Here is a 27,839-nt window from a genome sequence, read left to right as displayed (position 1 = left end):
CTTTTTAAAACTGTTTTTAACCACTTTTAATGCGGCGGGGAGCGGCGAAATTGTGACAGAGGGTAATAGGAGATGTCCCCTAACGCACTGGTATGTTTACTTTTGTGCGATTTTAACAATACAGATTCTCTTTAATGTCGTCTTTTGGTTTCAGGGTTTGGATTTAAATCGGCGGTTATCCCTCTCGGACTGCCAGCTACGCAAATCTGAAATCAACCGCAAACACCTAGAAGTGTCCAATAAGAAACTGCTGAGCTTTGTGAAGGTGGGTGAAGTCCTCCCATGGTATGACGTGATGCTGCACCTGATATTGGCCATTTCAATGAAATTTGCTGGCTTTGGGTTCGCTTTAAAAGTCATTCTATTGATAATTTGTGAAAATATCTCCTAAGAGAAAACTTAGGAGAAAAAGTGACTTGAATAAAGGCCCTTCTGTCTTTTCTCAGCAAATCTACATAATCACACTGCGGTCCGGATACAATGATTGCTCCTCCAGAATTTTAGATGTTTTGTCATCTTATCACACAAATACCTTTTAGGCAAGTGAAAAAGTATTAGCAAACTTACATCATTTGGCAAGTATATTTTCAGCAACGTTTAGCTTCCTGGGGCGTGATTCACAAAAGGGTGCTAACTTAGGACGCCTAAAAGCCCCTTAGTACGCCCAAAGCCCTTTAGGGCGCACAAAGTTTCACGTGCAAAGTTCAGCGCTGCGCGGAGCGTGCAAAATGTTGCACCGGGTGTGACCAAAAAGTTGCACCTAGAGCACCTAAAAGTTGCACCAAGAGGGCGCAGAATTACCGCGATGACGCGAACGAGGGTACGCGTCATCTACATGATGACACGTACCCTCGTACGCGTCATCGCGGTACTTCTGCGCACTCTTGACGCGACTTCAAATGTAAACAGGAAGTGCGTCAAGAGAGGGCGGAAGTACCAGATGGTACTAGCGCCCAATAACTCCGGCTTCCCTCTTCCTGCCCTCCTCCTCCTCAGGTACTTTTGGGCACTTAAATTTAATTATAGGGTACCGGCAGAAGGGAGAGCTTAGCGGAGAGGGGTGGGGGGCATTTCCGCCCCCCCCCCCCCCAGCGCTCGTGGCATGCTCTCCCTATATGCTGGGACCCTATAGGGGGCTATGTTCGGCCGGACACGGCTGTGTTCGGCCGAACAAAGAAGGCCTGTTCAGGTTCGGGCAGCGTGCCCGAACACCCTCCCGAACACCATGAGGTGTTCGGGGGGTGCCGAACCGAACCAGAACAGGCCAAAATCCGGGCGAACCCGAACAGTGGCGAACACTGTTCGCCCATCACTACTCACCACCCACCACATCTCTTTCCTTCTCCATAACAGGTTATATCACCTAAATGTCCATCCTCTACCATCCACTCTACATTACCACCTCCTGTGTCTCCAACCAGTCACCAACAAACCTTCATCACTGCTCATTCTCTCTGCTCCACACAAGCCTACATAACTTCACTTCATCTTCTGTCTTCTCCAAGCCAGCTCACATCACTTAATCTTCCATCTTCTCCCAACCAGGCCTCACCACCACACTTCTTTCCTTCTCCATAACAGGTTATATCACCGAAATGTCCATCCACCACCATCCACTCTACATTACCACACCTCCTGTGTCTCCAACCAGTCACCAACAAACCTTCATCACTGCTCATTTTCTCTGCTCCAAACAAGCCTACATAACTTCACTTCATCTTTTGTCTTCTCCAAACCAGCTCACATCACTTAATCTTCCATCTTCTCCCAACCAGGCCTCACCACCACACTTCTTTCCTTCTCCATACCAGTTTATGTCACTCCAGTTTGCATCTTCCACTCTACATTACCACACCTCCTGTGTCTCCAACCAGCCACCAACACTGCAACTTGTGTCTTCTTTCAACATACCTACATCGTTCCTCATTCTGTCTGCTCCAAACCAGCTCACATAACTCCATCGTCTGTCTTCATCCCAATCGGTACATCATTATACCTTCTGTCTTCTCCATTGAGTTGACATCATTCTTTGCCTTCTGTCTTCCCTGCCCATCCTATTCTCATATCTTCCATCTTCACCCACACCAACCAACATTCGAACACGTCTTTTCTTGCCAGTTTTTACCACCATAAATTCTCCATTTGGCCAACCAGTTCACTTCACTGCTTCCATGTTGTCCCAACTTGTATTTACTTCACCTTCCGTCTTCTTCCACAAACTGTCCAACACTAGAGGTAGTCAGTCTTTACCCATCAGACAGAGCACAATCATTATCGGTTATCTGTCAGGTATCTTGTCCACACAGTTAGGTCTTCCATCCTTTCCCATTGATCTATGTCTGTGGTGGTCTTATCTTCTCGCCATACTCTACATCCTCCTCATTGCACCTTCAGTCTCCTGCTAGCCAGATTGTCCTTCTCCACCCACATATATCCTGTCTTTTGTCATCCGGATTCCCATATATGGCTGTCATCTCCAGAAATGGTCAATAAGATGTACATTTTTTATACAACATTTGCATTATTTTTTTAATTAAAATGTAGTCAGCTTGGAATTGGACCCATTGAAATGATCAGCTACTGCATCTGACTGGTTGAGTTTCAAGGTGCAGAAATGTGCATGAAATTAAGATAATCATTTCGAGTTGATGCAAATTGTAACATCTCATTGACAATTTCTATTAACTACACACCGCAGCTTATCGACCTTCATACACAGATTCCAAAAAGCTCATTATCCTCATCCTGTCCTTCGAGGGAAGTGGGAGGTATATGGAGGCTGCCATATGCATTTCCTATTAAACAATGCAGGTTGCCTGGCTGTTCTGCTGATCCTCTGCCTCTAATACTTTTAGCCATAGCCGCTGAACAAGCATGCAGGTCAGGTGACTGAAGTGTGAGTGCAATTGCTGCATGCAGGGGAGGACTGGCCGGGGGGGGGGGGGGGGGAGATTTCCCACCAGGCTGTCTCTCATTTAATGATTTAGGGCTCTTGCAGGGCCTGCTGCATTTAGGATTGTTGTATAAGACAATGTGAAACACGAGGCTGACTGGCTGAGGGAAATAAAAGCAATTACAGAGCAATTAGCGGGTGGGTAAGCTGGAAAATGTAAACAGCATGATGTAGAGCAGAGGCTTGCCTGCAGGGTCCGTAGAAAAATACTCTGTCTGCTCCTTCACCATCATGGCTCCCAACTGTCCCTCTTTTCTAGGGACAGTACCTCTTTGGACATAAGTGTGTGTGTGTTTGGGGGGGGGGGGGGATTAAAAAGGCAATACATCTGTCGACTTGGCGATCAACCGTTTTGATAATTATTATCGAATTATTATCAAATTTGATGACGATTGTTGCTGCCACAAGCATGCCCAATCGATGAATTGACTGATTTTTGGTGGAAATTGGTTGAATCTGAGATGCTGGGTAAGCTGATGTGGTTGATGGGGTGCATGTCGGTAACAGCGTGTGAGAATTATGAACAACGGAGAAGAAGGGAGGCCCCCCCCCACACACAAATGTATCATGTGACCCCCGATACCTGTGCAGTTATACTTTACCTGTCACGCTGTCCTGCAAGTGTCGCTGCTGTATTTCCGCATGGGCGCTCCATGTGACTAGCGGCATATAACAAGTGGGGTGGATGTGATGTCATTTGGGCTCGGGCTGCCATGGAGATTGACCTCTAATTTGTGTTTCCCCCCCCCCAGGCCGAAAGGTCCCACTCCTCCCTTGCCTGCATGCTTGTTTCAGGTGTGTGATTCAGACACTACTGCAGCCAAAAAGCTCAGCAGGACAGCCAGGCAACCGGCATTGTTTAACAGGAAACAAATATGGCCGCCTCCACATGAATGTCACTTCAGGGGTGCTGTAACAAAGTGAAGCGCTGTTGTCATGAGTGTTGAGGTGATACTCCTGTATGACATTTCCCGAGTTTATATATTGTATTTTTTTGTCTTTAAAGAAAGTCCAGAAGCAGTTAACGTCAGTCCAGCTGAACGAGGAGCCGAGGTAAGACCTTATTTCAGTAATGACAGATAATGTGAACTGACTGTCTGCAGGCAATCCATTGTCACACAACACGATGGGCTCTGACAATTGCTCTGTCTTATTAGTGTTTTGTATTTGTGTCATTACATAGTAATAATTACTACACTCTGCCCCCAAGTCACTGAGCATCGCCACATTCAGTAATACAGAGAACAGCTGATTGTACCGATCACCTTCCCAAACGCCAAATCACTGAACCTGTTACCGCACTGAAAAGCTAAATTACCAACCAGTGCCGTACATTACCGACTTGTGCGCTAAAGAGATGTCCAGAGATTGCAATTCACAAAGATTAAAGCGTTCGGTAAATCAAGCAAAAGCGGTCGGCATTTACCTCCAGCTTTAAAATCCCCCCCCCCCCCCCAAACGCTTAAAGAGAAACTGAAGTCTCTTAAAAATCATCTTTTTATTATAAAATCCTGTGTAATATGTTTGCCCTACTAAACCGCCATATCCCCGCCGCTGAAATCTATCTAAATCCCCCCTAACTCCCCCCTCCCTCTCCCCTGCAAAATCCACGGCTTTCTTGGTTGTTGTTTTTGCTGCCCTCTACTCCTCCGTGAGAGGTGGAGCTATGAGCTGCAGCTCTGCCTCCATGCCCGTGTATCAGCGCGGATCTCCGCCTCTCCCCCGCCCGTCTGAGTGAAGGAAGACTGAGAGGGGCGGGGGAGAGGCGGAGATCTGGCGCTGACAGACGCGCTGAGAGGCAGAGCTGCGGCTCATAGCTCTGCCTCACACGGAAGCGCTGCCCGGATTGTCCCCCGGCGAGTTTGGGGGGATTTAGATAGATTACAGCGGCGGGGATGCAGCGGTTTAGGTAGGGCTATCATATTACACAGGATTTTATAATAAAAAGATGATTTTTAAGAGACTTCAGAGTCATTAAGCAATGAATGTCTGAGAAAGTTCATATCAGCGCGGGTCGTGCGCTGTGTGGTCAAGACGTGTAAAACCGCAATCACTCTGCAAAATCGCTTAGAAAAGCGTTTGTGGACAGAGCCCTGCAGCAGCGTCTGTGTTGGGGGCGTGACCCTGATTTGCGCATGCACAGTGTGGATGTGCTCGTCCATTACTGGCAGCGTGGCTGGGAGAGTGAGCCTGCTCTAGAATGTTGGTCTCCTCGAGGTTCCAACTACTCTTACATGTTTGTTTCACACATGTAAGTATTGATGACAGTATTTTGCAGTCTCAGGCCCACTGCACACCAAACACCTCTAGCAGATCTGCAAAACACTAGAGGCTTTTGGAGCAGATTTCAGAGCGATTCTAGGCATGTTTAGGGCCCGTTCTCACCTGAGCGGGAATCACGCGATTCCCGCTCATGGCAAACTGCTAGCGGTTTTGTAAAAACCGCTACACATTGTAGCAAATGGCAGTGTTCTCACTGCCGCGTTTGTGGTTGGCATTAATTGCAAACGCGTTGCATGCAGCGGTTTACCGGCAATTATCGTTTCGCGGTTAGTGATCGCAATTAGCATGCTAATCGCGATCGCGTCAAAACAGCCGCATGTCCAGTGATTTTTCCGCGTTAATCGCACGAAAATCACTCCAGCAAAACGCTGGCGGTATTCACCGGCGTTTTGCGATTATAGGTGTGAACGGCCCTTAGAGACGTTTTCCAAACATGCCTAGCGTTTTTGGAGCATTTTTGTGTAGCAGATTTTATATATTGTTACAGTAAAGCTGTTTGTGAACAGCTTCTGTAACAAAAACGCCTGGAAAACCGCTCTGATCTGGCATTTCTCCGAGCGGTTTTACACTTTCCTATACTTTAACATTGAGGCAGAAACGCCTCAGAAATCTCAAAAATGCTGCAGCCCCCAAGTTTGCGTTTGTGGAAAAAATGAGCCGCTCTGGTGTGCACCAGCCCATTCACTTACATTAGCCAAGCGGTTTCCCCCTGCAAGTGTTTTACAACAAATCTTTAAGCAAGCTCATTTTTCTCTAGGATATATCATACTGGTACATGCTAGGCTGGTTTCAGAATGTAGTGTTGGTGGTGGTATAGTGGTAAAGAGAGCTACCTACCAAGCACACAGACCTGGGTTCAATTCCCAGCCAAGGTACGTAAGCTGGCTTTTGAAAGCCTACAAATATTTAAGCAAGCTCATTTTTCTCTAGGATATTTATATATTTTATTTATTTATTGTATTTATAAAGTGCCAACATATTACGCAGCGTAATGGTACATGCTAGGCTGGTTTCAGAATGTAGTGTTGGTGGTGGTATAGCGGTTAAGTTAGCTATCTACCACGCACTCAGACCTGGGTTCAATTCCTGGCCAAGGTATGTAAGCTGGCTTTTGAAAGCCTACAAATCTTTAAGCAAGCTCATTTTTCTCTAGGATATATCATAATGGTACATTCTAGGCTGGTTTCAGAATGTAGTGTTGGTGGTGGTATAGCGGTTAAGAGAGCTATCTACCAAGCGCTCAGACCTGGGTTCAATTCCCGGGCAAGGTATATAAGCTGGCTTTTGAAATTCTACACTTCCCTGGAAGATGAGACTCTCCTCCCTCCAGGAGGAAGGGAGGAGGGAGAGATACACTGTCTGATGTTGTAAAGCAGCGTAGGCCTGTAATTGAACATTACATGAGATTTGTGACCTTAAAATAGGGGTTTATGTGAAATCTAGATTTTTGCCTGGGACTTTTGATGTGTATTTCACTCAATCATGTCTTCCTCCAGGTATTAGAACCCTTGAAACATGTTTTCTATCATTTTTCCAGCCGGTAGAAATTTTTCTAATTAAGTTCGCCTCCCCATTGAAGTCTGTTGCGGTTCACGAAAGTTCGCGTGAACCGAACCTTCCACGAAAGGTCGCGAACTGAAAATCGGAGGTTCGCGACATCACTGCTAGTAATTACTGGCAGGACAATCAGCCAATCACAATCCTCTCCCTGTGATGTCACCAGTGGGCGGAGCTCTCACACCCCCTGACTCCTCCCAGATATCTTTATACAACCTCTCCATACATATAACGCAGCATGGAGGGGCTCAGTGAAGGTGGCAGTGAAGGTGTGGAGGTGTCTGATGGGGTCACACAGGGCATAAAAGGAGATCTGCCCGGCCTCATAATCTAGACATATCCTGACTCTCCTGACTTTATCACTGCGGATCCCATCAGGTGACTGGATCTCTTCCCTGTCATGTCTCACTGAGTAATGATCATACAATCCCCCCTTCCTGCACAAACCCCAGGACTTGTTATTATCTCCAATCCCTGACTGCTCTCCTCCCCTCCTGGCCATACTGGGGTAACACATCCCGACTCTGCAGTAATCTGATCCCCCAACATCCACTTCCCAGTAATGTCGCCCTGAGGAGAAACTCCGGCTGCTCAACACCTGAGGATACTCCTGAAATCTCTCTGCGGTGTCTGGGCGGTTCTGAACTATAAGTAACCGGGATGCAGTTTTCCTGTCATCTGATATATGTAGCCAATTACCAGCTGTGTTTACATCCAGTAATATGTCTGCATACACTGGCAGCCCTGATGTTTGCTGTGCAGCCCCAATATGTGTCCCCCCAGCCTGGCGCTGTGTGTGTTGTGTGGTGGGGGAGGGGTGGGGGCGTGGCCTGGATAGTTTAGCAGTGATGGGAACTTTGTCCTCTGTACTGGAATGTGGATAGGCCTGTGTGTGTTGTGCGGTGGGGGAGGATTGGGGGCGTGGCCTGGATAGTGGGGGTGTGGCCTGTGTGTGTTGTGCGGTGGGGGAGGGGTGGGGGCGTGGCCTGGATAGTGGGTGTGTGGCCTGTGTGTGTTGTGCGGTGGGGGAGGTTTGGGGGCATAGCCTGTATAGTGGGGGCGTGGCCTGTGTGTCTGTATGTTTCTGCACAATTACCTCAGACATGATATCAGCTAGTCCTGTGTGTAATGTGTGTGAGATGCCGGCCACATCCAGATCCCCTCCATCATGGAGCTGCTTATCATGTCTGTCCTCCATGTCACACAAGTCACCAGTGTCTGATTCCTGTAAGACAGTCAGTGGATCAGTCATGTGACACAGCTCCTCAATGTGACGCATCTTCCTGGACAGCTCCGCCTTCTTTATCTCCAGCTGCCTGATGATGTCATCATAGGATTGTGACATCATCTCTGCCTGCCTCATGATATCACTCAGGACTCTCTTCTCCAGCTCCTCCAGCCGTCTCCTGAGGTCTCTAAACAGGGCAGTGACTCTCTCTGCTTCACCAGCTGCTTTTTCTTGTGCTTTTCTCCTGCGTTCCTCCTGACTCTGGACTCTTTTCTCAGCCTCCTGTGTCTCTGCCATCAGTGTCTGCAGATCATTTCTCAGCTTCTTCTTCTTCTTCTCAGAGGCCTCCTGTAGTGTCTCCACCTGGTGTCCCTGATGTTCTCCAGCCAGAGTGCAGGTTACACAGACACAGGCAGCGTCCTCAGTGCAGTAATACTCCAGGATCTTCTTATGGACGGAGCATTTCCTGGTCTCCGGGGAGGTGGTGGGGGCACATAAGACGTGTTCTGGTACCTTGCTGTGGACTCTCAGGTGATTATCACACAGAGAAGCGTCACACAGCAGACAGGACATAACAGCAGGTACAGGAGAATGGATACAGTAAGTACAATGGACTCCGGCCTCCTCCTGATCTGGCTGAGTAGACAGGAAACGCTCTGCTATGTTCCTCAGAGCAATGTTCCTGTGTAATCCAGGCCGCTCCTTGTACTTCTCTCTACATTCAGGACAGGAATAACCTGCAGACCCCTCCTGTGAGTCCAGCACACGATCAATACAGACCCGGCAGAAGTTGTGACCACATCTCAGGCTTACAGGATCTGTATAAATGGTCAGACAGACGGGACACTCCAGCTCCTCGCTCAGATCAGCAGACGCCATCGCTGGCAGCAGAAGAGGAAACCAAAGTGAAAGTCTCTGATTCTCGGAATCCAGAACAACCAGTTACTTATTATTTGCCTGGGGGAGGGGCAACATCACAGCACAGAGACATACTGGATTACACTCCCACCGTACAGCAGTAGCTACCTGCTCTAAACTACGACACAGTCTGCATGGAGATTACATATTGTCCTACTATAATACGGACTATGGCAAGGACTACACTGCAACTATAGACTATGACTATGGTAGGATTAGATTGTGAGTTCCTCTGAGGACAGTCAGTGACATGACTATGTACTCTGTAATGTGCTGCAGAAGATGTCAGTGCTATATAAATACATAATAATAATATGGTAGGACATTAGACTATGACTATGGTAGGATTAGATTGTGAGCTCCTCTGAGGACAGTCAGTGACATGACTATGTACTCTGTAATGTGCTGCAGGAGATGTCAGTGCTATATAAATACCTAATAATAATATGGTAGGACAGACTATGACTATGGTAGGATTAGAGTGTGAGCTCCTCTGAGGACAGTCAGTGACATGACTATGTACTCTGTAATGTGCTGCAGAAGAGGTCAGTGCTATATAAATACATAATAATAATATGGTAGGACATTAGACTATGACTATGGTAGGGATTAGATTGTGAGCTCCTCTGAGAACAGTCAGTGACATGACTATGTACTCTGTAATGTGCTGCAGGAGATGTCAGTGCTATATAAATACATAAAAATAATATAGTAGGACATTAGACTATGACTATGGTAGGATTAGAGTGTGAGCTCCTCTGAGGACAGTCAGTGACATGACTATGTACTCTGTACAGTGCTGCAGAAGATGTCAGTGCTATATAAATACATAATAATAATATGGTAGGACATTAGACTATGACTGTGGTAGGATTAGACTGTGAGCTCCTCTGAGGACAGTCAGTGACATGACTATGTACTCTGTAATGTGCTGCAGGAGATGTCAGTGCTATATAAATACATAAAAATAATATAGTAGGACATTAGACTATGACTATGGTAGGATTAGAGTGTGAGCTCCTCTGAGGGCAGTCAGTGACATGACTATGTACTCTGTAATGTGCTGCAGAAGATGTCAGTGCTATATAAATACATAATAATATTATGGTAGGACATTACACTATAACTATAGTAGGATTAGATTGTGAGCTCCTCTGAGGACAGTCAGTGACATGACTATGTACTCTGTAATGTGCTGCAGGAGATGTCAATGCTATATAAATACATAATAATAATATGGTAGGACATTAGACTATGACAGGGATTAGATTGTGAGCTCCTCTGGGGACAGTCAGTGACATGACTATGTACTCTGTAATGTGCTGCAGAAGATGTCAGTGCTATATAAGTACATCATAATAATATGGTAGAACATTAGACTATGACTATGGTAGGATTAGATTGTGAGCTCCTCTGAGGACAGTCAGTGACATGACTATGTACTCTGTACAGTGCTGCAGAAGATGTCAGTGCTATATAAATACATAATAATATGGTAGGACATTAGACTATGACTATGGGAGGATTAGAGTGTAAGCTCCTGAGGTCAGTCAGTGACATGACTATGTACTCTGTAATGTGCTGCAGAAGATGTCAGTGCTATTTAAATACATAATAATAATATGGTAGGACATTACACTATGGCTATGGTAGGATTAGAGTGTGAGCTCCTCTGAGGACAGTCAGTGACATGACTATGTACTCTGTAATGTGCTGCAGGAGATGTCGGTGCTATATAAATACATAATAATAATATGGTAGGACATTAGACTATGACTATGGTAGGATTAGAGTGTGAGCTCCTCTGAGGACAGTCAGTGACATGACTATGTACTCTGTAATGTGCTGCAGGAGATGTCAGTGCTATATAAATACATAATAATAATAATATGGGAGGACATTAGACTATGACTATGGTAGGGATTAGAGTGTGAGCTCCTCTGAGGACAGTCAGTGACATGACTATGTACTCTGTAGTGTGCTGCAGAAGATGTCAGTGCTATATAAATACATAATAATAATATGTGTAGCAATGATTCCCACAGGAGCTGCTGTAAGAGTTGGGTTCTCCTACTGTCCCCAGTGATGACCCGTCCTGTGAAAGGACCCTTTACTACTCCGACACACCAATAACTATAAGGGGTTTTATTAGGGGCAGACAAGATGCCCTGTGAGAAGGGTGTGGGCAAACAGGGTTCACAATGGTATAGGGGTACAATGGCATCAGATCAAAGCAACAGCTTAGTGACAATGGGTTAGTGAAGCAAAAACAGCAGTTCAATAGTGCAACAGTCATAAATAGAGTTTGTTCCCCTGTCCACCCGTGAAGAGACTCTGCCCCTTAATGCACTGGGTGAGAGAGAGACAGACTGCTGTACAATTCTTTACAATCAAACAGGCAAACAGTTATATGCAATTCACACAAATAGCAGAGGAGGTGCAACTAGCTACTGCACTTAGCTAAAACATTTCAAACCCTGACTAACCACTGGCCAGTGGTGAAACTGCTATAAAGTCTGCTAGCGATGGGGCCCATTCCAGTTAAAGTTGGAGCGCTCAGACCTTCAAGAGAAGGTATTTGTAATCCACATGGCACGACCAGCTCTCCAAAGGACTCTGAGATGAGAGGGGCAGGGGCCCCTTCTCGCTCGCCAAACGAAGGCACAATTACACCCAAAGTACTGTGGCCACAGGCCCCTCACCCATCTAGTCGCTGCTGCAAGAAACCTTCAGGAATGGCTTGTCCTCTGGGCTGGGTGAGACGATTCCTCCTGTCTGGTCGCTGGTGGCTTGTTTCGGATCCAACTATCAGCCCTCCTGCTATCCTGGCTTCATCGCATCAATTGGAGCCTGATTTTACTCCTCTTTCTGCCCTGGTCCGTTCCTCTGAAGCACACGAAGATCTCTTATGCAGAGGCTGGGACAGAGAGATCCACATGTCTCTCCAGCATTCCTCCTTTTGCCCTCCTCCTCATCCTTTGTCCTCTCTCTTCCTCTTGTCCTTCCCCCATCACCCCCCCCCTCTGTCCACTTCCTTTAGCTCTGCAAGAGGGGTGAGGTTGCCATCATGTGGTGGGTATAAATATTGCAGTCTCAATCCACTGATGTTACATATGGTAGGACATTAGACTATGACATGATTAGATTGTGAGCTCCTCTGAGGACAGTCAGTGACATGACTATGTACTCTGTAATGTGCTGCAGAAGATGTCAGTGCTATATAAATACATAATAATAATATGGTAGGACATTACACTATGACTATGGTAGGATTAGAGTGTGAGCTCCTCTGAGGACAGTCAGTGACATGACTATGTACTCTGTAATGTGCTGCAGAAGATGTCAGTGCTATATAAATACATAATAATAATATGGTAGGACATTAGGCTATGACTATGGTAGGATTAGAGTGTGAGCTCCTGAGGGCAGTCAGTGACATGACTATGTACTCTGTAATGTGCTGCAGGAGATGTCAGTGCTATATAAATACATAATAATAATATGGTAGGACATTAAGCTATGTCTATGGTAGGATTAGAGTGTGAGCTCCTCTGAGGACAGTCAGTGACATGACTATGTACTCTATAATGTACTGCAGAAGATGTCAGTGCTATATAAATACATAATAATAATATGGTAGGACATTACACTATGACTATGGTAGGATTAGATTGTGAGTTCCTCTAGGGGACAGTCAGTGACATGACTATGTACTCTGTAATGTGCTGCAGGAGGTGTCATTGCTATATTAATACATAATAATAATATGGTAGGGCATTCGACTATGACTATGGTGGGATTGGAGTGTGAGCTCCTCTGAGGACAGTCAGTGACATGACTATGTTCTCTGTAATGTGCTGCAGAAGATGTCAGTGCTATATAAATACACAATAATAATAATATGGTAGGACATTAGACTATGACTATGGTGGGATTAGAGTGTGAGCTCCTGAGGTCAGTCAGTGACATGACTTTCTACTCTGTACAGTGCTGCAGAAGATGTCAGTGCTATATAAATACATAATAATAATATGGTAGGACATTAGACTATGACTATGGTAGGATTAGAGTGTGAGCTCCTCTGAGGACAGTCAGTGACATGACTATGTTCTCTGTAATGTGCTGCAGGAGATGTCAGTGCTATATAAATACACAATAATAATAATATGGTAGGACATTAGACTATGACTATGGTAGGATTAGAGTGTGAGCTCCTCTGAGGACAGTCAGTGACATGACTATGTACTCTGTAATGTGCTGCAGAAGATGTCAGTGCTATATAAATACATAATAATAATATGGTAGGACATTAGACTATGACTATGGTAGGATTAGAGTGTGAGCTCCTCTGAGGACAGTCAGTGACATGACTATGTTCTCTGTAATGTGCTGCAGAAGATGTCAGTGCTATATAAATACACAATAATAATAATATGGTAGGACATTAGACTATGACTATGGTGGGATTAGAGTGTGAGCTCCTCTGAGGACAGTCAGTGGCATGACTATGTACTCTGTACAGTGCTGCAGAAGATGTCAGTGCTATATAAATATATAATAATAATATGGTAGGACATTAGACTATGACTATGGTAGGATTAGAGTGTGAGCTCCTCTGGGGACAGTCGGTGACATGACTATGTACTCTGTAATGTGCTGCAGAATATGTCAGTGCTATATAAATACATAATAATAATATGATAGGACATTAGACTATGACTATGGTAGGATTAGAGTGTGAGCTCCTCTGAGGACAGTCAGTGACATGACTATGTACTCTGTAATGTGCTGCAGAAGATGTCAGTGCTATATAAATACATAATAATAATATGGTAGGACATTAGACTATGACTATGGTAGGATTAGAGTGTGAGCTCCTCTGGGGACAGTCGGTGACATGACTATGTACTCTGTAATGTGCTGCAGAATATGTCAGTGCTATATAAATACATAATGATAATATGGTAGGACATTAGACTATGACTATGGCAGGGATTAGAGTGTGAGCTTCTCCGAGGACAGTCAGTGACATGACTATGTACTCTGTAATGTGCTGCAGAAGATGTCAGTGCTCTATAAATACATAATAATAATATGGTAGGACATTACACTATGACTGTGGTAGGATTAGAGTGTGAGCTCCTCTGAGGACAGTCAGTGACATGACTATGTACTCTGTAATGTGCTGCAGAAGATGTCAGTGCTATATAAATACACAATAATAATAATATGGTAGGACATTACACTATGACTATGGTAGGATTAGATTGTGAGCTCCTCTGAGGACAGTCAGTGACATGACTATGTACCCTGTAATGTGCTGCAGAAGATGTCAGTGCTATATAAATACATAGTAATAATATGGTAGGACATTAGACTATGACTATGGTAGGATTAGAGTGTGAGCTCCTCTGAGGACAGTCAGTGACATGACTATGTACTCTGTACAGTGCTGCAGGAGATGTCAGTGCTATATAAATACATAATAATAATATGGTAGGACATTAGACTATGACTATGGTAGGATTAGATTGTGAGCTCCTCTGAGGACAGTCAGTGACATGACTATGTACTCTGTAATGTGGTGCAGAAGATGTCAGTGCCATGTAAATAAATAATAAGCAATTGCAGTCAAATCCCCCCACAGACACACACACATTCTCTGTCACTGGTAATGAAGAATAATGACTTATTAGGGTGACAGTTTTGGGGCTGAGCTCTGTACAGACTCTTTCTGAGTATCAACAACGTGTAATATGGAAGGAAAATCATGTGACATCCGGGCTCAGGTGTGGCTCCGCCCCCTGGGGGGAGGGGGGTACATGGAGGAGGCAGCCAGGATACATTGCTAAGCCTTCTGCAGCCAGTATAGCTGACCACCTCTCACCCCACTATTCACACCCTGAGACACTGAGACAAAGGCTGGACAAGTGAGGGCATAGCCGGCCTTTGATATGAGCGACCGGAGCAGTCGTTTAGGGCGCCAGCTTCCAAGGGGGCGCCTAAAGCTGGTTGCCTATACTCAGGGCACCTACACCTGATTTCCTATACTGAGGGCACCTATTACTGAGGGCACCTTTACTGAGGGCACCAACACCTGGCTACCTATACTGGGGGCACATATACCTGGCTACCTATGGGGGGATGAAGACCTTCAACTGACTTCCTATACTGGGGGCACCTATACCTGGCTACCTATCTATACTGAGTCTGAGGGCGTTTTGGAGGGAGGGGGGGGGGGCGCAGTGCAGCTATAATGCGTGGTGCAAATTGTCAGTGCTGTGCTATCATTCTAAATGGGGGGGAGGCAGCTAACTGTCCCACTGATTGTCTTTATTAATATTCCTGAAAGGTTCTAGCCTTCATTTTTAAGTGTATTCAGGATAATGCACTCTTTCCATCCATTTGTGGTTATTAATAGTATTTTTTCTATTATACATACGTGACGTGTCACAGAGATCTGAGCATTTGGCGTGATGTGTCACAACGTCAAAAAGGTTGGGAATCACTGTCCTAGGAGATATCTCAGGAGATAAGGGGAATTGCATATGGGCCTGTGTGTGTGTATACGTGCGTGTGTGTGTGTGTGTGCGCACGTGGGAAGGGGGGGGGGAACAAAAATCAGGTTTCGCTCAGGGCGCTGTGAAACCTAAGGCCGTCCCTGAGTGAGGGGGAGGAGGAAGTAGGAGAAAGAGTCTCCTACTATTCACACTGTATGCTGGTCGCTGCAGCCATGGCCCGGGTCATATCCGGACATAGCACAGGCTGGAGAGTGGTGTATTTAACATAAGTGACTACACAGCAGTGCCTCCTGCTATATTGTGGTGATCACTGCAGCCATTGCCTGGGTCATATTAGGACAGGCTGCTGATTGGAGAATGCTTATTTTTATTGTCTCTTACACATCTTGTGCACATATCCCTATAGAGTGTTGTGTCCCTCCTGTGTTAGTCAGTCTGCAGTTCTGTGTAACCTCATTACAGAAGCACACCTGATTAGCAGGGCTGTCAGGGCAGGATTTCTGGAGAGGCCTCATAGGCGCAGGCCTTGGGCGGCTGCAGCCCCAGGGGGCACCTGAACCTGAAATAGGAGTTGCTGCATGTGAAAGAGAAGGCTGCAAGCAGAGGACAACACATGGACAAGGTAAGCTGTACGTGAAATAAACGGGCTGTAGTACTTGGATGAGACCAGGGGCAGAGCAATAGCCATAGCAGCTACTATGGGGCCCGGGAGTAGAGGAGGCCCTGGTGGTACTTAGTGTATTCACCACCTTCTGCCTGTGTCTCAGAGCCCATGAAGTATGTGCAGTGTTACTTGCATGAGAATGCAGACTGCCCGAATAACTCATTTCCACAGGGTAGGGGGAGGTGGCATTGCTTAGGAGTGCAACATCTGAGGGCCCCATAATCTCCAGCTACGCCACTGGCAGAGACACATGGAGGAGGGGCTACATGTGGAATGGGAGGGGCACTGCTGCATGTGACAGGGAGACCCCAACATACTTGGCCTAGGGGCGGAAAAACTATACATTCAGCTTTGAGGGCTGTACAAACCTATTGAAGTGTCTGAAGCTCCCCCTGCTGGACACAGTAATATTTATATTCATGAGTCATGCTTCTTGTTTATCAGCTTTATAATATTTACTAGCCGATCCGCGGCGTAGCATACACCGCATAAAGGGGTAGCGGGCAGGAAGGTGGTATTGGGCACAGCGGCGGGGAGGGGGGTCGGACCCCCCCTCACCTGGGTCCCCCATGTGCGCTCCCCCTCCAGCTTAAGTTCACCAGCAGCCGCCGCTATTAGTAAGAGGCAGTGGGCGGGGATGACTCACCTCTTCCCCGTTCCACTGTCCTCACTTCCTGCAATGTAAGTGGACGGCATTGGAAGTGATGACAGTGGAAGGCACGCTGGAATGCGGAAGAGGTGAGTCATCCCCGCCCGCTGCCTTTTACTAATAGCAGCGGCTGTTGCTGAACTTAAGCTAGAGGGGGAGCGCAGGTTGTGCCCAATACCCCCTTCCTCCCCGCTACCCCCTCCAGCTCGGCAGCAAGTCTAGGACCACACCCAAGGGGCAGGGTGCTACTTAATAATAATCCAAACATTTATATAGCGCTTTTCTCCTGTCGGACTCAAAGCACTCAAGAGCTGCAGCCACTGGGACGCGCTCAAGAGGCCACCCTGCAGTGTTAGGGAGTCTTGCCTTGAACTCCTTACTGAATAGGTACTGACCCTAGCCAGGATTCAAACCCTGGTCTCCCATGTCAGAGGCAGAGCCCTTAACCAGTACTCTATTCAGCCACTGCTACTCTTCTTCTTGCTCGGACCGGCCCTGGGGGCGGGGTGCTACTTCTTCTTCTTGCTTGAAGGTTGAGGCACTTACTCTATTATATACAGTACAGACCAAAAGTTTGGACACACCTTCTCATTCAAAGAGTTTTCTGTATTTTCATAACTATGAACATTGTAGATTCACACTGAAGGCATCCAAACTATGAATGACCACATGCGGAAGTATAGTACATAACCAAGAAGTGTGACACAACTGAAAATATGTCATATTCTAGGTTCTTCAAAGTAGCCACTTTTTGCTTTGATTACTGCTTTGCACACTCTTGGCATTCTCTTGATGAGCTTCAAGAGGTAGTCACCTGAAATGGTCTTCCAACAGTCTTGAAGGAGTTCCCAGAGATGCTTAGCACTTGTTGGCCCTTTTGCCTTCACTCTGCGCTCCAGCTCACCCCAAACCATCTCGATTGGGATGGGGTCTGGTGACTGTGGAGACCAGGTCATCTGGCGCAGCACCCCATCACTCTCCTTCCTGGTCATATAGCCCTTACACAGCTTGGGGTGTGTTTGGGGTCATTGTCCTTTTGAAAAATAAATGATGGTCCAACTAAACACAAACCGGATGGAATAGCATGCCGCTGCAAGATGCTGTGGTAGCCATGCTGGTAGGCATGTAGAGACCATCCGTTCACCTTTTCTGCGTGACACAAAGACACAGTGGTTGGAACCAAAAATCTCAAATTTGGACACATCAGACCAAAGCACAGATTTCCACTAGTCTAATGTCCATGCCTTGTGTTCTTTAGCCCAAACAAGTCTCTTCTGCTTGTTGCCTGTCCTTAGCAGTGGTTTCCTAGCAGATATTCTACCATGAAGGCCTGATTCACACAGTCTCCTCATAACAGTTGTTCTAGAGATGTGTCTGCTGCTAGAACTCTGTGTGGCATTGACCTGGTCTCTAATCTGAGCTGCTGTTATCCTGCGATTTCTGAGGCTGGTGACTCGGATGAACTTATCCTCCGCAGCAGAGGTGACTCTTGGTCTTCCTTTCCTGGGGTGGTCCGCATGTGAGACAGTTTCTTTGTAGCGTTTGATGGTTTTTGAGACTGCACTTGGGGACACTTTCAAAGTTTTCCCAATATTTCGGACTGACTGACCTTCATTTCTTAAAGTAATGATGGCCACTCGTTTTTTTCTTTACTTAGCTGCTTTTTTCTTGCCATAATACAAATTCTAACAGTCTATTCAGTAGGACTATCAGCTGTGTATCCACCTGACTTCTCCACAACACAACTGATGGTCCCAACCCCATTTATAGGGCAAGAAATCCCACTTATTCAACCTGACAGGGCACACCTGTGAAGTGAAAACCATTTCAGGTGACTACCTCTTCAAGCTCATCAATAGAATGCCAAGAGTGTGCAAAGCAGTAATCAAAGCAAAAGCTGGCTACTTAGAAGAACCTAGAATCTGACCTATTTTCAGTTGTCACACTTTGTGGTTATGTACTATACTGCCACATGTGTTCATTCATAGTTTGGATGCCTTCAGTGTGACTCTACAATGTTCATAGTCGTGAAAATAAAGAAAACTCTTTGAATGAGAAGGTGTGTCCAAACTGTTGGTCTGTACTGTATATAGATTATACATGTATTTACTTTAAAATGAATCCAAAATATAAAAAGAAGATAGAAGAATAATGTTTCATTTGACATGTTTGTTATCACAGGCAGCTCATCACTGGTAATAATACAGAGTATAGAGATTATTATTACCAATGACAGATATACAAATACAATTATAATCATGTGACAATAAATTAGGATTTCAGGATATAATGATTCAGGACAGAAACCAGGAATTGTCCCTGGAAATCGCAGACAGCTAGTAATTACTGGCAGGACAATCAGCCAATCACTATCCTCTCCCTGTGATGTCACCAGTGGGCGGAGCTCTCACACCCCCTGACTCCCCCCAGATATCTTTATACAACCTCCCCGTACATATAACCCAGCATGGAGGGGCTCAGTGAAGGTGGCAGTGAAGGTGTGGAGGTGTCTGATGGGGTCACACAGGGCATAAAAGGAGATCTGCCCGGCCTCATAATCCAGAGATATCCTGACTCTATCACTGGGGATCTCATGTAACTGGATCTCTTTCCTATCATGTCTCACTGAGTACCGATTACCCCCCCTGTACAAACCCCAGGACTTGTTATTATCTCCAATCCATGACTGACCTCCCCTCCTGGCTATACTGGGGTAACACATCCCGACTATCCAGCCATCTGATCTCCCAACATCCACTTCCCAGTAATGTCTCCCTGAGGAGAAACTACGGCTGCTCAACACCTGAGGCCACTGAAATCTCTCTGCTGTGTCTGGGCGGTTCTGCCCTGGTGAGTAGGATGCAGTTTTCCTGTCATCTGATATATTTAGATTATCACCAGCTGTGGTTACATCCAGTAATATGTCTGCATACACTGGCTGCCCTGATGTTTGCTGCGCAGCCCCAATATGTGTCCTCCCAACCTGGCGCTGTGCGTGTTGTGTGGTGGGGGACGGTTGGGGGTGTGGCCTGGATAGTTTAGCAGTGATGGGAACTTTGTCCTCTGTACTGGAATGTGGATAGGCCTGTGTGTGTTGTGCAGTGGGGGAGGGTTGGGGGTGTGGCCTGGATAGTTTAGCAGTGACGGGAGCTTTGTCATCTGTACTGGAATGTGAATAGGCCTGTGTGTGTTGTGCGGTGGGGGAGGGGTGGGGGCGTTTCCTGGATAGTGTAGCAGTGACGGGAGCTTTGTCCTCTGTACTGGAATGTGGATAGGCCTGTGTGTGTTGTGCGGTGGGGGGTGGTTGGGGGTGTGGCCTGGATAGTTTAGCAGTGATGGGAACTTTGTCCTCTATACTAGAATGTGGATAGGCCTGTGTGTGTTGTGCGGTGGGGGAGGGGTGGGGGCGTGGCCTGAATAGTTTAGCAGTGACTGGAACTTTGTCCTCTGTACTAAAATGTGGATAGGCCTGTGTGTGTTGTGCGGTGGGGAAGGAGTGGGGGCGTGGCCTTGATAGTGGGGGCATGGGCTGTGTGTGTTGTGCAGTGGGGGTGGGGTGGGGGCAGCATGGCCTGGATAGTTTAGCAGTGACGGGAACTTTGTCCTCTGTACTGGAATGTGGATAGGCCTGTGTGTGTTGTGCGGTGGGGGAGGGGTGGGGGCGTGGCCTGGATAGTGGGGGCGTGGCCTGTGTGTCTGTATGTTTCTGCACAATTACCCCAGACATGATATCAGCCAGTCCTGTGTGTAATATGTGTGAGATGCCGGCCACATCCAGATCCCCTCCATCATGGAGCTGCTTATCATGTCTGTCCTCCGTGTCACACAAGTCACCTGTGTCTGATTCCTGTAAGACAGTCAGTGGATCAGTCATGTGACACAGCTCCTCAATGTGACGCATCTTCCTAGACAGCTCCGCCTTCTTCATCTCCAGCTGTCTGATGATGTCATCATAGGATTGTGACATCATCTCTGCCTGCCTTGTGATGTCACTCAGGACTCTCCTTTCCAGCTCCTCCAGCCGTCTCCTGAGGTCTCTGAACAGGGCAGTGACTCTCTCTGTCTCACCATCTGCTTTTTCTTGTGCTTTTCTCCTGCGTTCCTCCAGACTCTGGACTCTTTTCTCAGCCTCCTCTGTCTCTGCCATCAGTGTCTGCAGATCATTTCTCAGCTTCTTCTTCTTCTTCTCAGAGGCCTCCTGTAGTGTCTCCACCTGGTGTCCCCGATGTTCTCCAGCCAGAGTGCAGGTTACACAGACACATGAGGCATCCTCAGTGCAGTAATACTCCAGGATCTTCTTATGGACGGAGCATTTCCTGGTCTCCGGGGAGGTGGTGGGGGCACATAAGACGTGTTCTGGTGCCTTGCTGTGGACTCTCAGGTGATTATCACACATAGAAGCGTCACAGTGCAGACAGGACATAACAGCAGGTACAGGAGAATGGATACAGTAAGTACAATGGACTCCGGTCTCCTCCTGATCTGGCTGAGTAGTCAGGAAACGCCCGGCTATGTTCCTCAGAGCAATGTTCCTGTGTAATCCAGGCCGCTCCTTGTACTTCTCTCTACATTCAGGACAGGAATAACCTGCAGACCCCTCCTGTGAGTCCAGCACACGATCAATACAGACCCGGCAGAAATTGTGACCACATCTCAGGCTTACAGGATCTGTATAAATGGTCAGACAGACGGGACACTCCAGCTCCTCGCTCAGATCAGCAGACGCCATCGCTGGCAGCAGGAGAGGAAACGAAAGTGATAGTCTCTGATTCTCGGAATCCAGAACAACCAGTTACTTATTATTTGCCTGGGGGAGGGGCGATGTCACAGCACAGAGACATACTGGATTACACTCCCACCGTACAGCAGTAGCTACCTGCTCTAAACTACGACACAGTCTGCATGGAGTCTGCATATTGCCTATTATAATAAGGAATATTGCACTGTGAGCTCCTCTCTGGGATTGTCTGTAACATGACTATACACTGTGACTATAGACAGGGGCGTAACTAGAAATCACTGGGCCCCTTGCGAAAATGAGGATGCCCCCCCCCCCCCATAGTCGCCAAACAATGGTAATGGGGCAGCGTTTCACTATTAAATAATCGTAATGCAGCAATGTTTTACCAGAAATGAATCATAAAATGGGCAGCATTTCACCATAAAATAATCGTAAAGTGGGCAGCATTTCACCAGAAATTAATCATAAATTGGGCAGCATTTCACCAGAAATTGAATTGCAAATTGGGCAGCATTTCCCCATAAAATAATCGTAAAGTGTGCAGCAGTCACCATAAAATAATCGTAATGTGGGCAGCAGTCATCAGAAAATCATAATGTGGGCAGCAGTCACCAGAATATCACAATGTGGGCAGCAGTCACCAGAAAATCGTAATGTGGGCAGCAGTCACCAGAAAATCACAATGTGGGCAGCAGTCACCAGAAAATCATAATGTGGGCAGCAGTCACCAGAATATCGTAATGTGGGCAGCAGACACCAGAAAATCGTAATGTGGGCAGCAGTCACCAGAAATTCGCAATGTGGGCAGCAGTCACCAGAAAATGACAATGTGGGCAGCAGTTACCAGAAAATCACAATGTGGGCAGCAGTCACCAGAAAATCGTAATGTGGGCAGCAGACACCAGAAAATCGCAATGTGGGCAGCAGTCACCAGAAAATCACAATGTGGGCAGCAGACACCAGAAAATCCTAATGTGGGCAGCAGACACCAGAAAATCGCAATGTGGGCAGCAGACACCAGAAAATCGCAATGTGGGCAGCAGTCACCAGAAAATCACAATGTGGGCAGCAGACACCAGAAAATCCTAATGTGGGCAGCAGACACCAGAAAATCGCAATGTGGGCAGCAGACACCAGAAAATCGCAATGTGGGCAGCAGTCACCAGAAAATCACAATGTGGGCCGCAGGCACCAGAAAATCGCAATGTGGGCAGCAGTCACCAGAAAATCCTAATGTGGGCAGCAGTTACCAGAAAATCCTAATGTGGGCAGCAGACACCAGAAAATCGCAATGTGGGCAGCAGTCACCAGAAAATTGTAATGTGGGCCGCAGGCACCAGAAAATTGTAATGTGGGCCGCAGGCACCAGAAAATCGTAATGTGGGCAGCAGACACCTGAAAATCCTAATGTGGGCAGCAATCATCTTCTATCTATATATATAATAGACTAAGTGCCTCAACCTTCAAGCAAGAAGAAGAAGTAGCGCCCTGCCCCCAGGGCCGGTCCAAGCAAGAAGAAGGGGCTGGTCCAAGCAAGAAGAAGAAGTAGTGTCATATCAAACCAAGGGCAAAGAGAGATAATTTGCATATTCAGTACCAGTGCATTGTGGGTAGTGTTGGGCGAACAGTGTTCGCCACTGTTCGGGTTCTGCAGAACATCACCCTGTTCGGGTGATGTTCGCGTTCGGCCGAACACCTGATGGTGTTCGGCCTTTTAAGTTCGGGTTCGCCCCGAACTTCTAATGGCCGCCGAACAGGGCCGAACAGGGCCCCTGTTCGGCCGAACAGGGCCCTGTTCGGCCGAATACTGCCCCCCTATGGGGTCGCAGGCATAAGGGGGGAGCATGCCCCGATCGCGGGGGGGGTCGGAAATTCCCCCCACCCCCTCCGCTAGCGCTCCCCCCTCTGCCCGCTTCCCCATTCAAAAGTTTAAGCAAAGTACCTGTAGTGGATGGCCTGGCAGTGGGCGGCACTGTGGAGTGAGGAGGAGGAGTCTGGAGAGTGACGAGTTGAGGGAGGCCGGGCAGCGGGCGTGAGGTCAGAGAAAGGGCGGAAGTACCACAAGGGTACTTCCGCTGAACCGCCCGCTGCCCGGCCTCCCTCAACTCGTCACTCTCCGGACTCCTCCTCCTCACTCCACAGTGCCGCCCACTGCCAGGCCATCCACTACAGGTACTTTGCTTAAACTTTTGAATGGGGAAGCGGGCAGAGGGGGGAGCGCTAGCGGAGGGGGTGGGGGGAATTTCCGACCCCCCCCGCGATCGGGGCATGCTCCCCCCTTATGCCTGCGACCCCATATGGCCCCCAAAAGCTGAATGTTCGGAAAGTTCGGGGTTCGGCCCGAACATGCCGAACATCTCGGCCATGTTCGGCGAACTTTCCCGAACCCGAACATCCAGGTGTTCGCCCATCACTAATTGTGGGTAACCACAAATGTTCACTTATAGCTGAATTATTGCAGATTTGCTTCTGTTTTAGGAAGGCAAATTACACCAAGCTTTGCTTTTTTTAGTAGAAGGTCTTTTTGGTCTCTTTTACCCTCCTATATACATTCCGAGTGATTAGGGTCACCCTGAGCTGCTTGGTTACTCTGTTGTACTGGTCCAAGCCAAATCTCATACAGCCATATCAATCTCTGCTATGTACTGATGAGGACTAAAAGTCTGAAATAGGCTGTCACATGTGGATTTGATATGACTGTGTAAAATTTAAAGCTATAGGGGCAGATTCACAAAGCGGTACAAACAGTTTAACACGGGTGGGCTAAACAATATGCGGCAAATTGCGCGCGCAAAAGACAGCGATCGTGCAAATCGTGGCACTTCAGAAGTCCACGAATGGCACTTCACGTGCTAACTGTTTAGCCCACCTGTGCCAAACAGTTTGCACCGCTTTGTGAATCAGGCCCATAGGCTTGCTTGACTCACCGAGGGTGAAAAGGAATAATTTGTATATTTAGTAGCGGTGCATTGTGGGTAACCACAAATGTTCACTTATAGCTGAATTATTGCAGATTTTCTTCTGTTTTAAGAAGCCAAATTACACCAAGCTTTGATTTTTTTTTAGTAGAAGGTCTTTTTGGTCCCTTTTATCCACCTATACATTCCGAGTGGTTTGGGTCGCCCTGAGCTGCTTGGTTACTCTGTTGTACTGGTCCAAGCCCTATCTCATACAGCCGTATCAATCCCTGCCATGTACTGATGAGGACCAAAAGTCTGAAACAGGCTGTCTACATGTGGGGATAATATGATTGTTAAAATTTAAAGCTATAGACTTACTATACACCAGTGGTTCTGGATGCTTGCTTGGGTTACTAAGGGGTAAAAGGAATGATTGGCATATTTAGTAGCAGTGCATTGTGGGTAACCACAAATGTTCACTTATAGCTGAACTATAGCAGGTTTCCTTCTGTTTTGAAAAGGCAAATTACACCAATACAGTGGGCGGCATTGCAGGAAGTGACAACAGTGGAACGCACGCTGGAACATGGAAGAGGTGAGGCATCCCCGCCCGCTGCCTCTTACTAATAGTGTCGGCTACTACTGTGCTTAAGCAGGAGGGGGAGCGCACATGGGGGACCCAGTTGAGGGGGGGGGGGGGGGTCCGACCCTCCTCCCCGCCCCTGTGCCCAATACCCCCTTCCTGCCATCAACCCCCTTATGCGGCGTATGCTACGCCGCGGGTCGGCTAGTCAGAAAATAATTGTAATGTGGGCAGCAGTTACCAGAAAATCACAATATGGGCAGCATTTACCAGAAAATCGCAATGTGGGCAGCAGTTACCAGAAAATCGCAATGTGGGCCGCAGACACCAGAAAATCGCAATGTGGGCAGCAGGCACCTGAAAATCGTAATGTGGGCAGCAGACACCTGAAAATCGTAATGTGGGCAGCAGTCACCAGAAAATCACAATGTGGGCAGCAGACACCAGAAAATCGCAATGTGGGCAGCAGGCACCAGAAAATCGTAATGTGGGCAGCAGACACCTGAAAATCGTAATGTGGGCAGCAGTCACCAGAAAATCACAATGTGGGCAGCAGACACCAGAAAATCGCAATGTGGGCAGCAGTCACCAGAAAATCCTAATGTGGGCAGCAGTCACCAGAAAATCCTAATGTGGGCAGCAGTCACCAGAAAATCCTAATGTGGACAGCAGTCACCAGAAAAACGCAATGTGGGCCGCAGACACCAGAAAATCGCAATGTGGGCAGCAGTCACCAGAAAATCGCAATGTGGGCAGCAGTCACCAGAAAATCGCAATGTGGACAGCAGTCACCAGAAAATCGCAATGTGGACAGCAGTCACCAGAAAATCGCAATGTGGGCCGCAGACACCAGAAAATCGCAATGTGGGCAGCAGTCACCAGAAAATCGCAATGTGGGCAGCAGTCACCAGAAAATCCTAATGTGGGCAGCAGTCACCAGAAAATCCTAATGTGGACAGCAGTCACCAGAAAATCGCAATGTGGGCCGCAGACACCAGAAAATCGCAATGTGGGCAGCAGTCACCAGAAAATCGCAATGTGGGCAGCAGTCACCAGAAAATCGCAATGTGGGCAGCAGTCACCAGAAAATCGCAATGTGGACAGCAGTCACCAGAAAATCGCAATGTGGGCAGCAGTCACCAGAAAATCCTAATGTGGACAGCAGTCGCAGAAAATCGCAATGTGGGCAGCAGTCACCAGAAAATCGTAATGTGGGCAGCAGTCACCAGAACATCGCAATGTGGGCCGCAGACACCAGAAAATCGCAATGTGGGCAGTAGTTACCAGAAAATCGCAATGTGGGCAGCAGTCACCAGAAAATCCTAATGTGGGCAGCAGTCACCAGAAAAATCGTAATGTGGGCAGCAGGCACCAGAAAATCGCAATGTGGGCAGCAGTCACCAGAAAATCGTAATGTGGGCAGCAGACACCAGAAAATCGCAATGTAGGCAGCAGACACCAGAAAATCGCAATATGGGCAGCAGTTACCAGAAAATCGCAATGTGGGCAGCAGTCACCAGAAAATCGCAATGTGGGCAGCAGTCACCAGAAAATCACAATGTGGGCAGCAGTTACCAGAAAATCGTAATGTGGGCAGCAGGCACCAGAAAATCGCAATGTGGGCAGCAGGCACCAGAAAATCACAATGTGGGCAGCAGTTACCAGAAAATCGCAATGTGGGCAGCAGTCACCAGAAAATCGCAATGTGGGCCGCAGACACCAGAAAATCACAATGTGGGCAGCAGACACCAGAAAATCGCAATGTGGGCAGCAGGCACCAGAAAATCGTAATGTGGGCAGCAGTCACCAGAAAATCCTAATGTGGGCAGCAGTCACCAGAAAATCCTAATGTGGACAGCAGTCACCAGAAAATCGCAATGTGGGCCGCAGACACCAGAAAATCGCAATGTGGGCAGCAGTCACCAGAAAATCGCAATGTGGGCAGCAGTCACCAGAAAATCGCAATGTGGGCAGCAGTCACCAGAAAATCGCAATGTGGACAGCAGTCACCAGAAAATCGCAATGTGGGCAGCAGTCACCAGAAAATCCTAATGTGGACAGCAGTCGCAGAAAATCGCAATGTGGGCAGCAGTCACCAGAAAATCGTAATGTGGGCAGCAGTCACCAGAACATCGCAATGTGGGCCGCAGACACCAGAAAATCGCAATGTGGGCAGTAGTTACCAGAAAATCGCAATGTGGGCAGCAGTCACCAGAAAATCCTAATGTGGGCAGCAGTCACCAGAAAAATCGTAATGTGGGCAGCAGGCACCAGAAAATCGCAATGTGGGCAGCAGTCACCAGAAAATCGTAATGTGGGCAGCAGACACCAGAAAATCGCAATGTAGGCAGCAGACACCAGAAAATCGCAATATGGGCAGCAGTTACCAGAAAATCGCAATGTGGGCAGCAGTCACCAGAAAATCGCAATGTGGGCAGCAGTCACCAGAAAATCACAATGTGGGCAGCAGTTACCAGAAAATCGTAATGTGGGCAGCAGGCACCAGAAAATCGCAATGTGGGCAGCAGGCACCAGAAAATCGCAATGTGGGCAGCAGTCACCTGAAAATCGCAATGTGGGCAGCAGTTACCAGAAAATCGTAATGTGGGCAGCAGTTACCAGAAAATCGTAATGTGGGCAGCAGACACCAGAAAATCGCAATGTGGGCAGCAGTTACCAGAAAATCGCAATGTGGGCAGCAGTTACCAGAAAATCGCAATGTGGGCAGCAGTTACCAGAAAATCGTAATGTGGGCAGCAGTCACCAGAAAATCGTAATGTGGGCAGCAGTTACCAGAAAATCGCAATGTGGGCAGCAGTTACCAGAAAATCGTAATGTGGGC

At 47.3% G+C, this 27,839-nt stretch overlaps 2 protein-coding genes across 3 annotated transcripts in view; one reads left to right on the top strand and one right to left on the bottom strand.

Moving 5' to 3' along the window:
* Positions 1–27,839, top strand: part of LOC137524050 (syntaxin-binding protein 4-like) — a 265,426-nt gene that overhangs the window by 158,243 nt on the left and 79,344 nt on the right. For both annotated transcript variants that reach the window (XM_068243473.1, XM_068243474.1), the window contains exons 18-19: positions 155–265; positions 3,960–4,006. In XM_068243473.1, coding sequence (XP_068099574.1) covers positions 155–265; positions 3,960–4,006 — 158 coding nt within the window. The remainder of the gene's footprint in view (positions 1–154; positions 266–3,959; positions 4,007–27,839) is intronic.
* On the bottom strand, positions 6,214–21,502 carry LOC137525288 (uncharacterized). Its single transcript, XM_068246343.1, has 2 exons — positions 19,187–21,502; positions 6,214–8,936 (listed from the first exon to the last, which is right to left on the bottom strand). The coding sequence occupies exons 1-2, from the start codon at positions 21,500–21,502 to the stop codon at positions 6,972–6,974; spliced, it is 4,281 nt and encodes a 1,426-aa protein (XP_068102444.1). The 3' UTR covers positions 6,214–6,971.

Source organism: Hyperolius riggenbachi, chromosome 7, assembly GCF_040937935.1.
Source record: "Hyperolius riggenbachi isolate aHypRig1 chromosome 7, aHypRig1.pri, whole genome shotgun sequence".
NCBI classification, from domain to species: Eukaryota; Metazoa; Chordata; class Amphibia; order Anura; family Hyperoliidae; genus Hyperolius; species Hyperolius riggenbachi.
The sequence above is the reverse complement of the archived record's forward strand: the minus strand, read 5'-3'. Positions and strand labels throughout refer to the sequence as shown.